The sequence below is a fragment of the Patella vulgata genome, chromosome 5 (assembly GCF_932274485.2).
Source record: "Patella vulgata chromosome 5, xgPatVulg1.2, whole genome shotgun sequence".
NCBI lineage: Eukaryota > Metazoa > Mollusca > Gastropoda > Patellidae > Patella > Patella vulgata.
This window is the reverse complement of record NC_065883.2, coordinates 52,929,847-52,945,504: the sequence shown is the minus strand read 5'-3', so window position 1 is coordinate 52,945,504 and position 15,658 is coordinate 52,929,847. Positions and strand designations below refer to the sequence as shown.

General features: G+C 35.4%; 2 protein-coding genes across 2 annotated transcripts in view; one reads left to right on the top strand and one right to left on the bottom strand.

Moving 5' to 3' along the window:
* Positions 1–4,602: 4,602 nt before the first annotated feature.
* On the bottom strand, positions 4,603–15,047 carry LOC126820362 (nascent polypeptide-associated complex subunit alpha). Its single transcript, XM_050548262.2, has 7 exons — positions 14,961–15,047; positions 11,541–11,685; positions 11,210–11,303; positions 9,957–10,087; positions 9,337–9,465; positions 8,823–8,945; positions 4,603–4,734 (listed from the first exon to the last, which is right to left on the bottom strand). Exons 2-7 carry the CDS (start codon positions 11,682–11,684, stop codon positions 4,720–4,722), a joined length of 636 nt encoding a protein of 211 aa, XP_050404219.1. The 5' UTR covers position 11,685; positions 14,961–15,047; the 3' UTR covers positions 4,603–4,719.
* The window catches only part of LOC126820361 (annexin A6), a 19,611-nt gene continuing 18,988 nt past the window's right edge, over positions 15,036–15,658 (top strand). The window contains exon 1 of the mRNA XM_050548261.2: positions 15,036–15,121. The gene's annotated coding sequence lies outside the window, so the exon portion shown is untranslated. The remainder of the gene's footprint in view (positions 15,122–15,658) is intronic.

Genomic DNA, 15,658 nt, shown 5'->3' with positions numbered 1-15,658 from the left:
CAGTATTCATGAAAGCATTACTGTAAGTAAGTGACCGCAAAATAATACAGAAAATGATTTGTAGTATTACCGAAAAAAATAAATAAATAAATGACATATCGTCGGTGGGGAGTCAAAAGGTCGTATCTGGCATATTTTGCGAAATTCACTTTTTTGCTTCTTTAGAATGAGGATTTTCTTGCGCATCTTTTCATCTAGTTGTGGTATTTCTAGGCCAATAAAAAGAGGTTTTATAGATATTGTTTCAAAATGTCGTATATGGGGTGTTCCAAAAAAAAAAAAATATTAAGAGTGAAAATGTATTTTTTTTTAAAAAATCAACTTTGTGTCTAACCAAAGTATTATAATCAAACGAAATGTAGCCAGTATTGTTTTTATAGTTAAATATGTATTATAGAAATTATTGTTGAGCGTCTACTGTGTGAATTCTATGAAATTGAAGCAGGTAAAGGTGAATATTTTCCTGACATACGTCTTTGCTGTATAAAATTGCAAATAACTAGCTTTCACTCTTTATTTCTGCACTAAATGTTGAGCTTGATACGTATGGATAGTTACATATTGTTTTAATGGCTACACATACACTTTGTACAGAAATATTTAAGAAAAGCTTCAGAAATACGACATTTTACATACGACATTTTGACGTGACGGTTTTATTAGACATTTTGATTCTTAACCTCTGTGTGTTTTTTGGCTCTCCCGGACAATTTCGCAAAATCCAGATACGACCTTTTAACTCCCCACCGACGATATGAACATCTGGTTTTACGAAGCCTTAATTCAACTTTAAAGCATTTGGTTTAATTTTAACGCTTTAATATTCGTGTTTAATGACATTCCTAACTAACGTGAATTTTATCTCGTTCAAAGCGACGCATTCGGCGTACGCCGCGGCCGAATTTTTGTCGACGTCCGGTTAAATCAAGTGACCTCGCCGGGGAAACTGCCGAACTGTGGTCAGCCGGTATGCGCCGGTATGGATAAATCAAGCTGGGCCAATGTTATATTACACTAATGTTGGAATAGGCTAAGAATCCTGCTTTTTTAGACATTCAGCGGTGTACGATAACCAGGTCCATAGCCAGCTTGCTAGCTTCGGAGGGCCAGTGAAGTTTTTAGGGGGGCACACCCGGCACAGTCTACAGTAGGTATTTTACAACTGTGGTCGGCAATTTTTTTTTCGGAGGGGTGCCCCCCTCTGGCTACGGGCCTGACGATAACAATGTATGGTTGTCATTTAAAAAATAGAAGTTAAAATTGTAAATGATTAGGTCAAAAAGGTCACATAACTGATGGGGAAATATAAAATAATAATGAAATTGTTTTAGCTGAGTGAGATACGGTCAAAGAGGTCAAAGTTAGTTTGAAGATTTATAATTAAAGAGACACATCAAGTTTATTAATAATTAAATGAAGTTTAATTTTAATTAAAAGTAAGAGTTGATAATAAGATTTAGGAATAGTTAGTTCTTGGTCTGATGGCAATGACATGTTTGATTGACGGAGAAAATTTGTATTTGGTCTCAAACCAATGATCTTAGGCGAAAAAAAAAGTTTACAACTTGAGACTATGGTAGCTGAAACAGACCAATGGAAATCCAAGAAGGAGAAATGGTTTACCAGTTTACCAAATTGAGATTTCCTGAGACAGAATTTGAGGTTAAACCTGAACTTTATAAATTAGAAGTGCGGTGTTATATAGAAATGGTACCACTACTGATGTCTTCCGCCTTACTCCAGCTTAAAGTAGCTAAGTCTCTAACTCAATATCATCCAAAATCTTCAACATTGAAAACACGATTTATTTGTCAAATTAAATCAACATTCATATTGTGATCTTACCGGAAAAAGATGGGCTTTTGATATCCATATGGAAGACAAAATAAACATTTTACCATTGGTACACGAATCGTGTACCATAATGCGCTTCAGCCCCAGTTGTATCAAGAGACTCGAGGCACGAGGCTAGACACATTGCACCAAATCAAACGGGTGTGTAGACTGGAATAACCAGACGCTAGAAATTTGCACTCGCTTGAGACTGCTGGCTTATTTCGCCGAACATAACTGATTTGAAATTAGAGTAAAAACGGAAACCATTGAATGTAAATCAGTTTATATACATTCATATTACAGTATTATATGCGTTGCCACCCACTTTTGTCAATTTCTAGGTCCCAAATGTTAGCTCCTTTAAAGCTACATATTGTAGCTGGGTGTTATAGTGTTTTGAAATTAGGACACATGAAGATTTAAAGAAAGACAAATTGTGTTTTCTGTGTTTAGGCTTAGTGAATTTTCATAGGACTTTGAAGTACATTGATGAACTATTAGAGAGCTTTTACGTGCGACTTTTGATTTTTATTTGTGTTTTCATTGATACTTATATTTTAGAACAGATTGTGATCATATGTAATTTGTATGTTAATCATATAATATGTGCATGTTGCATGAATAATTACAGGGTTAAGCATAGCACATGGAGGTTTTTAAGAGTCTCCTACTTGTTCATTTCGCATAAATCTTACAAGTAGGGGAGGTGGTATATACTCTTCAAAAAAAAGTAGGGGGTATTCAGAAACAATACAAAACTGCGGAAACCAGTGTATATTAAAGTTACAATTTCATATTTTCTAAGAAAGTCAAAACATAATTATTTCTATGTCTTTTGCTCAATAGGATGTCAACTCACTATTATACGATCATAGGTGTCATTCCCACACTTAAAACTCATTTACACCGGAAATAATAACACAATTACCTCCCTTGTTTTCTATTCTCCACCATGGAGTACTTATCTTCAAACGTTTGAATTTGAAAATGATATTTTTGCCAATTTCTCAACTGGCAATAGTGAATTATAGGATTATTCTTTAACAAGGTAGGACTGTTTATAGATACCATCTATTTTACGGCTTTATTTTAATAAATTTTAAAAATATAACTTAAAAATATGAAATTGCAACTTTAATAACAGGCCAATTGCCTATACATGAACATAAACAGTTCATATGGGTGGCTTATCTGACGGCCCCATTTCACTCGCAAAGAAATACACTGTCAAAAGTAAAAATGGACGTTTTTGATTTTTGTGTTAATGAGTAATTGTTCCACCAGTTAACCGTCCAATCACGATTTGAGGCAATCTGACCCACTCCTCTTCCACGGTCAATTCTTGCCGGTTGACGAACACGTCTACCGATCATGTCTTAATGCTCTATAGGGGAAAGGTCGGGACTCCTGGCTGGCCAAGGCATATGGACAATATGGTGACGCTGGGGGTAGTCATCCACGACACGTGCGCGGTGGGCACGGGCATTATCACGTTGAGCAAAGGGCAGAACTATCGGTGTCAGGATGTGGTCACGGTAGTACACACCAGTGACCCTTCCTTGAACAATATGCAAGTCCGTTCTGCCAGTCAATGTGATTCCTCCCCACACCCGAATCTGTCATGCTGTCTGACGTTAGCATGACGCTCATTTACACGCCTCCAATATGCGCGCACGCCTATCGGTGAAATCCAGAGTAAATCTGGACTCATCTGAGAACATTACACGCGCCCATCGATGATTACCCCAATTTCTACGCTGCCTACACCATTGATGCCTGTTTGCCATGTGCTGGCGAGTTAACGGAGGCACAACACACGGTCGTTGCGCATGCAAATGGGCTGCATGTAGCCGATTTCTAATTGTTTGGGGTGTAACTCGAATTCCTTTAACTTGGTACAAGTTTACAGAAAGCTGATTGGTCGTTTGTCCTAGATTTCGCAGGACCTCTGTACGAATGTATCGATCCTGGGCTTGTGTAGTGGCTCTAGGACGACCTGAACGAGGTCTATCATCAACATTGTGTTTGTTGCTGATCACAAACTGTGACATTAAGCATGTTGTCTACTGCTCACTGTGTAGAACCCATTTTAAGCATCCCAATAGCAAGTAGAGGTTCATCATGTCTAAGACGTCTCATTGCAAATTAAACGTAATACACTAAAGCAAAGATACGCTAAACAGTAAATCTTATGCAAGAACCGATAGGAAAGCAACCATGGATAGGATAAAAAAAGCACACGGCAGTTTTCATCAACCGGTCCTTGAAGTTTCAAATTTGACAATGAACCCCTCCGACGTGTATGGTGATATTGCGTGTCACACGTGCAGCTCAGTGGTTCTGTTGGGGCGACAAGTTCTTCATCTGTGAACATACTCTCAAAGCATGTCCATGACTATTTATCATATCACAACCGGCATAGGTATTTGCATTTCAATATCCCCTACTTTTTTTGAAGAGTATATATTGATTTCCGAGATTTCTGCTACACGTATGAATACTCATAATTCTACAGATGTTAGTATGATTATTGTAAATGATTCAAGGGATCTTTTACCTAATACCGAGTAAAAAATCTAAAAGGGACGAATGTAAGACTTTTGCTCTTTAAATTAAGGATAGCATTATATTGTATTAATTAATATCTCTGGCAAAAGGTGCGACAGAACGACAAACCCCATTTTAATACCACCCTGCTTTCCTTGAAAGGACAATCAATCCTACACAAAGGGAAATAGATCCTCAATTTAAATTTAAAAAAACAAATTTTATATCAAAAGTTTTTTTTAATTCACCCACAAGATGAGGGTTAATATACACAGGCTAATAATTTACATAAAACAAACAGGACAGAACAGGCAGTAGAAATTTCACAAACCAATGTTACATTGTTAATTCCTGAAAATGAAAAAAAAAAAAAATAGTTATATAATTCATTCAATTCAAAAATCTATATAGGCATATAATAACTTTATATATTTAAACTTGCATCAGATATGTTTGGCTAATAAAAGCAGCACTTTATCACCATACATCGTTTAGTTGGGGAAAGTATTCATCATATGCAAGTTTATGGTAATCTACTCTACATTGTCAAAAACACGCATAACTTCGCAAAGAATAAAGTAATTTAACTGAAATTTTCAATATATTCATTATCTTACATTATGAAACTTGATTTAACTTCAACTTTACTACACCTATGCAACATACAGAAAAAAAATATCGTGATATCTCGCAATATTGGTAAAATAAATTATCCCGATATCATGGATTATCGTCTGGAGTAAATTATCGCGCAATTAGCGTGCTTCAAAAATTCAATGTGCTTCAAAAATTCAATATCGTGATAATTACTGATATAAAATTGAAGTGTATAAATTGATTAATGTATCTAGTGCAGTGTATTTGGTATTTAGCAATGTATGTGAGATGTACTGATGAAGTGAGACGTATATATATGCTGGGGTAAGATTATTCCTGTAGGTATCGTGTCACCTCAGATCATTTTATTCTGATCAGCTGGAATGCCCGGAATACCGAATATTCATTAACTCAATATCTGGTTAACAGACTTGTTGGGTGTTCTATTTAAACTAAAATATCCCCATATGATTGACAGAAGAAATGCCCTTTTTCCTGTCAGCAGCAGTGTGTTTACGCAGTCTGTCGAACCGTCATCAAAAATATTCCGATTGGCATTGACAGTTTCAAGCTCCGAAACCATTTTATTCAAAGAATAAAAGAAATATTATCCAGACGATTTTTCAACGTAAAATATCAGTGTAATTTTCAACGGACTGGGTAATCCAACGATAAACCACCTCTTCCTTTACTATGGCGACGTATATTGTTGCGTGCAGTTAACTGTATCATTCCAAGTAGGGGTATCCTTACCGTTATATCAATCGTAATAAATATTGTGGATGCTTTCTTCGTGGGGGTATGGGACCAGACTATATCAAAGCGTTGACTATATCAACGTAAAATATCAATGTAATTTTCAACGGAATGTCGTCAAAAATATTCTGATTGGTATTGACAGTTTCAAGCTCGGAAGCCATTTTATTCAAAGAATAAAAGAAATATTATCCAGACGATTTTTCAACGTAAAATATCAGTGTAATTTTCAACGGACTGGGTAATCCAACGATAAACCACCTCTTCCTTTACTATGGCGACGTATATTGTTGCGTGCAGTTAACTATATCATTCCAAGTAGGGGTATCCTTACCGTATATCAATCGTAATAAATATTGTGGATGCTTTCTTCGTGGGGGTATAGGACCAGACTATATCAAAGCGTAGCCAACACGTGTATGATAACGATTAATATTATTCAGTGAAATGTACTTGATACACAAGAATAATGTTGGTCAGTTGGTCCTAAAAACGACTGTCTCTGTTGTGGAATTTGGAATAGATCTAGTATTGGCAATTGTTACAATTTGATTTCTTCTTCATTTTTGGAGTATTTTGAAAGGATTTAATGTGAATTCTGATTAAAAATGAAAATATCGATATTTTTTTGAATTACCGCGATACATCATGATAAAGCAATATTTGAGATTTCAGACAATTTTATCGCCCGACCTAATTATCCGATATATCGCCATCCCCAGGGTATCGTGGCAACCTTATACCAATCATGCTAATGAAAACGGGGATACACCATGCCTATGCAGTGTCACAAACATTCAGTAAATTTAAACAATCTCAGATAAAATTTAATTAATATCTGGGTTAAGTTTGTCTATTTAAATATATTGTGATTCCCCACCGTTTGTTGATATCCTAGAAAGATTTAAAATATATTTTAGACACTGGAAGACTTCTACAAATAAAGGCAAAGAAATTGTATACTGTACTTATTTTAGATTAACTAATCTTGTGTCATATGTTTGGCTAATAAAAGCAGCACTTTATCACCATACTTCGTTTAGTTGGGGAAAGTATTCATCATTCACAAGATTTCATTTCCAAAAGTACACATTACAGAATTTGTTTTAACGTATTGCTGATGTTTTATGTTGGGTATTTTAATATCAAAATAGGTTATTTTAATTTACAATGTGAAAGTATTTTCTTTTTCGGATAGTCGCTTTTTTCCTTACAATTTAATCTATATCAAGACTATACCTTTATAGTCTAGTGAGACATTAAGTAATATATTGATACTGATGGTGGTTGGGGAATTTATGATAAACTTAGTGTATCATCAACAAATAACCCTGCAAATAAATATTTTGCTTCTGAACAATAATAGCATGGTTATACATCTATAAGGCCAACCAAAAATAAAATACTGGTTCTCAGATACCGAATCGTCATCAAAAATGGCCACCATTTTATTTAAAAAAACAAGCCAATAATGAGACCGATATCCCTCGCAGAAATACCAAACACATCTGGATTTATATCTTAATTTGACTTGCATCCACAGACTGTTCATTTATAGTAATGACTCGGGATTCAGCGTCGTCGTTTACTACCTCAATTTGAATATATTTATCAAATGTGTCGGTGACCTGGCCAACATTTAAATTTGACGCAGTTTGAGTGATGTTTTCCTTTGTTTTTCCTATGAAAAATTTATGGCAATAATGAGCTGCTGGCAAATCCCTTTTAAACAGGTTTTGGGGTACTATACCATTCACACTGTACGCCGACTCGCCAATGTCAAAAGTAAAATTATACGGCACACCAAAGACTGTCCAGTCAAGAAATATTGTTGCTTTCTGACAGATTTTGAGCGAAACTATCAGTCCGTACCCTCTGCCAGACCCTGCCCTCGGCAAACCTCAGCAGATTTACATACACCTAGATGTAGAGTAATGGAATCTGCCGAGGTTTGCCGAGTGCCTGCCATGCTGATTTTCATAAGCCAGGACTAGCCCGAGTCGCTTTTTCATTGGTTAATATCGATAAGATTAGACGTTTCCTGTCATTTTCATCCAATAAAAAGTATTCTTACTTAAATTTAGACGTTAGCACGCCAGCATTGATTTAAGATCCATATTTTCATTGGACGATATTAATCGAAAACACACGTCTCTGGCTAATGAAAGGCAATGGTACATTATCTACGGTATACTGAAGCCTTAACTATGTATAATCGATGGCTATAGACCTGAACCGGCATACTATGAAATTGTAAACATTCGGAGATCGCTTATTTGGTTAAAAATTCGCATTTTTTAAATATTTTTATTTTGTGTTGAGAAGCTGTGCGGGCGATTTTCGTCTCCCAATTCCTAAGTGCGCGGGCGAGAAGAAACAAGGTATCGAATGTTAATTATCATTTGCAAAGATGGCGACAATTTTACAGTCATCTGTCATTTTTACTATCAATACATTTCCCGAGAAATATGACATGAACAAAAAATATTCTACATGGGTAGATCGAAGACCCAGACTACAATTTGAAATTGCCAGTGAAATCCAAGCTTTAACAATGAGTACGGTATCGATAACACATACCTAATTGTTGCCAAAATAAAAACCGCCAGATTTGAAAACATTTTCCAAAGAGTCAATGTAGATAGATGAAGTCACAGAATTATTCGGATGTTATTTCAAGTTCTTTACTCTTTTTTTTCTTAAGAGTTAAAATATTAAATTTATACTAATTTTGTGCGTTTCTTAAAAATGAAAACCGAACTTTATTTTGAATCCCCCCCAACCCACATCAATTACTTTTAAAAGGATAATTTTTTTTGTGTGGCCTAACCTTGCAGTCAATCAAATAAAATACAAGACACTTGGTCTTGTATTTTTTTTTAAAATCAAGCTTATTAAACTTAAAGAGCAGTGATCAAATAATCTTGTGTCAGATATGTTTGGCTAATAAAAGCAGCACTTTATCACCATACATCGTTTAGTTGGGGAAAGTATTCATCATTCACAAGATCAAATTTTATTGGTCAATATCTCTGTGTATTATATTTATATTTTATTTGACAACTGTCAAATCTTAATATACTTACCATAATGGCATTAACAATATCATTGCTATTATTTTTAAGGGCTTTAATAGCTTTTGATCTAGAAACATTGGCTTGAGACATAACGAGTTCAATATCTTTTGCTTCAACACCAGTGTCATCAACCTGAAAATACATGCAAGGTACATCTTGTAAATCTAGAATACATCTAATGTTAAAACATACATTTTCATAATAGAAGCAACTTGCATCAGATATGTTTGGCTAATAAAAGCAGCACTTTATCACCATACATCGTTTAGTTGGGGAAAGTATTCATCATCTGCAAGTTGCAATAAATTGAATGGGGTGCCAATATATTTGGCTTTAACAGTTTTAATAAAGGCTATTGACTAATAAACAACAGTAATCTTGTAACAAATTTGTGTATAACTAGATAAATTTTAAAATCATGTCTGGGAAGGATTTAATGAGCCAACTGGAAAATTTAGGGAGTAAATTACTCTTTTACACAATTATTACACAAGTTTGTTTCATTAATTAAATTATTAATTACCTCTTCGTCATCTTCAGATTCTTCTTGTATAGGTTGTGAAACAGTTCCAGTGTCTAATCCACCTGCACTGTCTGTTGATTTGAATTTTTCAGCTGCAGATATTTGGGCTGCTTGATTCAAATCTTCAATCTAACAAAAGAAAAAAAAATATTCTAGAAAATTGGTAGGATCATTAAATTCAAAAAGGCAAGAGTGTGTAGAAAAAAAATTCTTTGCTCAGACAAGTTTGGCATTAAATGCAGCGATGATTTCTTCATACATCGATATGTTGGGGAAAGTTGTCATCACAGCAAAGTAAAATCTACATTTAGGACCTGTACATTTCAAGAAACAAGTTAGGGTTTTGTAGATTTGGCCAGAACACTTTAGCATAAAAGTTTTCTTTAATTTGTAGAACTACAACACTGGATAATTTAAATGAAGGAATAAAATACATACATGCACTTACAGGGCAACAATACCATGAATTATGAACAATCATTGAAAACCTGAAAACAATCTGTTAAGAATTCTAACTGGCAATCCATCACAAAATTTGTAGACTTAATGATGACCGGGACAAGACATCAATATATGTCCACATTATTAAATGTGTGAAGTGTAGTTTTTCATACACTTACCTTTGCTTCACCAAATACTATGTATGTATCTGAAGCAGGACTTTTAAAAACATCGGGTCTATTTATAACAAATAATATATTTTTAGATTTTCTTATCGTGACTCGTGTAACTCCAGAAACAGGCTTTAGACCTAAAAATAGAAAATAAAATATAAGTAACAACCACTTGCCACTATGCTGAAAATTGATCGGCAAGACTGAACATAGAACCACCCCAGAAATTTACAACAACTGTGGATGCACCCAGTAGGAGTGACAAATTCCCATATGAAATGTGATTATATATACTCTTCAAAAAAAAGAAACACACAGCCCATTTTTTATCATTTTTTTTTTTTATTCGAACGGGGTCGTTGTTTCCATAAAACTTACTTGTTTTTAATGTTATTACGTAAGGCTAAAAGAAATTCATTATTGGTTTTAAATGTACGGTCACTGACTAATTGTGACTGGTCATACTTTAACAACTTTGCAAGCTTCTCGCATAAAACCCAAATCTAAGGCCTTTAAAATTCTGGGGTTCTCGGTTTCAAAATCAGTTGCACATGTAAACACTCAACATGCCACATCTAAACAAAGACTAATGCAACAACACAAACGGTCGGTTACAAGCAGGTGAATCCCAGACAGATGTAGCCAGGCTGCTGAGAGTTTTCCACAGTACCATTTCTCGCCTTTGGGATAGGTACCGACAGCGAAGTTCAACACATGACCGTCCAAGCTCAGGCCAAATAAGTGTGACCTTACCTGCCCTGGATCGTCATATCTGGTTACGTCATTTGCGGAAACAGTTCACAACAACGAATTTTACTGCAGCAGCAATTCCTGGACGGTGTAGGATCTCAGACCAGACAGTCCATAAACGCCTACGTAAAACCGGATTATGGGCCAGACATTAGAGTTGTTGTTTTGAAACACACCAACATCATATTATCCGACTTTAGTGGGTTCAGAGCCACAGCACGCTGCAGAACAGTTTGTTTTAGCAACTAGTCGCGGTTCCTGTTCCACCGAGGCGAGGGTTTACTGATGACGAAATGCCACTATGCGTTTCTTTGAAGAGTATATAAAAAAGTTTTTATTACTTGCATCAGATATGTTTGGCTAATAAAAGCAGCACTTTATCACCATACATCGTTAAGTTGGGGAAAGTATTCATCATCTGCAAGTTAATTTCTTTGAGGTGGACTTTTTGGATATTATGCAAATAAAAAATACTTAATTGGGTAAAGCACATGTTAATTTTCACTCGCCTAATTTAGCCATTGCCTTTCTGGCTTTTTTTTCACTTCGACTTTGTTTCTGTCGGCTAACTAATTCTTCTGGGAGACCAGCAGCCTGGGCCATCTATAAAAAATAAAAAAAAAAATAATACAACATTCAATTAACGAAATTTGTGAAAACATAAATAGTAGTTTTTAAGTAATGGTTTTCTTGCATCAGATATGTTTGGCTAATAAAAGCAGCACTTTATCACCATATATCGTTTAGTTGGGGAAAGTATTCATCATCTGCAAGTTTATGACAGTGTCAAAACTATTCTGATATGATCAAGGGACAAAATGACAATTTAATATTATTTACCTGACTCTGTCTGGCCATAGCAGCGGCATCTTGTTCTTCTAATTCTGGTGGAGAATCATCGTCACCATCTGAATCATCAGAACCAGAAAGTTCTTCAGCCTTTGTCTCCTCATCTAAAGGCTTCTCCACTGCTTCGATAGGCATGCTGAAAACACAAAGTCAATGATGTATTGCCTATCAGATAATTAACAGTTGGATACTGGTAATAAATAGAATAGGATTAACAAAAATTTGCTCAGACGAGTTTGGCATGATATGCAGCAAAGATTTCTTCATAAATCTATATGTTGGGGAAAGTTGTCATCATAGCAAATTATAAATTTAAACATGCATTATGCAGAAGCTAAATCTGCTTATTGCAGGTCTTCGAGGCTAGCCTAAAATTAAATCGCTAATATCTTGGTTCAGAGGAAACGAGCTGACTGAAATTTTCAGCATATCCTGTTTCCATTATCTCTTTTGTAACTATTAAAGAAGCATTATGGGACGATAGGTTGCAGCCGATCAATTTCGAGTTGCGTAAAAATTTTGTGTGTTTGCTCTCTACATCTCTGATTTAGAGCCTCTCAAAATACTCAAGAGAAGCAAGTAAAACCTATTTTAAGCGTCGTTATTTCATTGATACTGTATTTACTCTAATGACTGGACGTTGACAGGAAGTAAAGCGCTAACTATTGCCATGAAAGCCAAAATTTGATTGGGCTGAATGTAAACATTTAATCGTGTTCTAGCCAATCCAAAGCCTTCTATGAAATGTGCTTTAATGCTTCCAGTGCGGCAAAATAGGGGGTCTCAGAATAGCTACACATAGAAGGATTACTGCCATGAACTTAAAATAGAATGAAATAAGAGGAAATATAAAAACCTACGGAGACTACTTACAGTAGCGGTGTGTAAATGCCGCGTGATGCACAGAAATTGATGATGTAGTGTACAAACTACGAAATAGAATAATCTAATTATTCTCACGCCAGGGAAATTTTCTGCCTTTATTTTGAAAAAAAATGTGCGACCTCTGTATGGAACATTAGATAAGAGTTGACTGTTCTCGCTATAATAGTTAAACAAGCCAACAGTGAGGCTGATGTCCCCCGCCGAAATCCCAAAATAAATAGATGACACATTAATTAATAGCACATTTATTTTTTTTCAAAAGTATCAAGCAATCAAACTGATTATCAACTATACACTATGTTTCATCAATATCGGATTATATAATCAAAGTTATGTTGTCCCAAAGCATCGACCAATGAAATTTCTTAGCTCTGCTTAGCTTTACCTCAAATGTTAATCGTTGAACTCGGTCAAGATATTCACCTAATGAACATCTACATCAAGTTTAAACATTCTACCTCAATTAAAAGCAGAGTTATGTTCCAAAGTTTTTACCAATCAAATTGCTTATCGCTCCTAGTCCACGCAGAAAATTCTCATCAAACTTAGTCAAGGTCATGATATAATGAGTCTATACTCTGCGTTTCATCAATCTCACTTAATTAAAACTAAAATTATCGTGCCCCAAAGCATCAACCAATCATATTGCTTATCTCTGCTTACTGTAAGCAGACAATGTTCATCAAAGAACTCCATCAATGCATTCACCTAATGAACGCCTACACCAAGTTTCAACATTCTAGCTCAATTAGGAGAGTTATTGTGTTCCTAAGTCTCGGACAATCAAATTGCTTATCGCTCTGCTTACCCTGAGCAGAAAACGCTCATTATTGAACTTAAGTCAAGGTATTGATGTAATGAAACTATACACCAAGTTATCGTGCCCAAAAGCATCAACCAATCAAATTGTTTATCTCTGCTTACCCGAAGCAGAAAATGCTCATCTTCGAATTCCATCAAGGCATTGACCTGATCAACACCTATACCAAGTTTGAACATTCTAGCTCAAATAGAAAGAGTTATTGTGTCCCAAAAAGTGTGACGGACAGACGGACGACCCAATTTAAATAGGTCCCCTGCTTTCTTTGAAAGGCGGGGGACAAAAAATAGAGAACATAAATAGAATATGTTGAAAATTTCAAATTGCCGAGATATTAGCTTTTGAACTTTAAGCCTAGCCTCGATCATTACTGTACTAAAGTTGGTACCATAAAAACAGTCTTGATTATCCATTTTTGGATTTAATCATCAATGAGCGGTGAGCAACCAGATCAGATTCAAATCCAATGAAAATCTGACACATAAGATGACATTGAGTAGGGGTTTCAGGTCAAAGTTTTAAATAACATTTTTTTTTTTTTTTTTTTAAAATGTGAATATACATAAATTTTTTTTCATCAAAATATTCTAATTAGATCCTAAGTTATGGAATTTTAAAATCTAAGATCGACGTCAATAGTGTAGTCAAAATGCTCTATACCAGTCAATGCGTGGCATGGCACCAAAATATCCGAGTGACGTCACAAGCAGTATTTTCCCTTCAGAATCGCTAGTATGAATTTCAAAAGTGAAATCCGACCATTATAGTCAGCTAAGATTTATTAAAATCGTAATAATTTGAATGATAATGTCAAATATTTAAAATCTGGATGATACCGCAAAGAAAAGATAAATCCTGTTTTCTACGATTGTAATTGTCGTAGCTCGGGGTATTACACACCATAATAATCACAAAAATGTTATCCATTGTTTTATTGGTTCTATATTACAATCCCCGTGAAACTAAGGTGCAGATTCACCAATGAAGTGAGCCGTAAAAATTCTGATGGAAAATCCCTGCCCGTCTGACGTCAGAGTCGAGTGGTATTTCCCTGTGAGCATCTCAGACTGGCCTAATACGACATACAGTGTGCTACGAGGGAAATTTTGCCTGGGCAGTGGCACTATGGCTTACTCATATTGAATTCCAATAGCCAAGGGATCTTTTACGTGCACGCCAATAGCCCAATGTATACCAGGACCTCAGTTTTCCGTCTCATCTGAATGCCTAGACAGTTGTCCTTGTCAGGCCCTCCGTCCTGCACCACTGACAAGGGGAAACCATGTCGGAAAATCCTGATGAACTTTCTCAGCCAATCCATGGTTCGTATACGCCACCTCCAGACTAGCGAGCCAGCCTCTTACCCACTTAGCCACCGTGGCTCCGCGCTGAAACAGACATTTTTCATTTTTTCAATAAATCAAATGCCAAAGACAAGAGCGCGGTAGATTTTTGTATCGGCTAGCTATTTGACTATAGTCAATAACAAGCTGATCAAACATGCAGATTGATAAACATCAACATAACAAAATATGGACAGTAGCCTACGTATATTATTTATCACGCTTATTTATTACCATTTTACAATTAATTTCTCCTCAAATTACAAATTTAATTGTAGGGACTTAGCCTAACAACATCAATTCAACGCATAATTCGCAAAGATCGACCTCATAGATCGTGGATTTCGCTAGATTAAAACTCACATGGATGATAAACTTGTCTCGCCGGAATAAGGTATGGCGGAAAAGGGTAGATATTTGACGTAATTTCCGGCAAGTGCGCTTGCTAACCGGTTTCAGTTTACTGTCATGGCGGCCTAACAACAAATAAACATTTCACAAAAACAGACTTTACATTTAATAAGGTATGATTTTAAAACCACGTTACTAGGTCTAAACGATTTATTTAATCTGTTATAAGTAAAATATTAGATACATTTTTGAATAACTGATTTGGAAAATGGAAGAAGCATTAGGAATAGTTATGTAACAACAGTTCGTGCTGACGAGAAAATAGCAAGTTACTGCATGTAACTAAAAACTAAATAATTATGTACTGTAGCATCCTATATTTTTTTCAGCTGTTTATTGTTTGCCTTACTCTTACCTGTCTTTGTGCTATGTATTTTTAGATTTTCTAAGTGAAGAATGCTCTACCGTCGTACGTGTGAAGCCTTTTAACTTTTAATTAGCTTAAAACAAAGAAATTGAAAATAATTTAGAAAAACAAACCTTGGTATTATTTATACACTGGTAGTGGTCTGCTTGCTGCCAGACAAAGTGAAAGTCATGTTTTTCTTCCTTGCTTGTTTTTTTTTGACCAAAAATGTTATAGTTTAAGAGCACTAACAAAATTTCAATTTGTGAACCAGCCATGCCCATGGTATTGAAATTACTCCTAG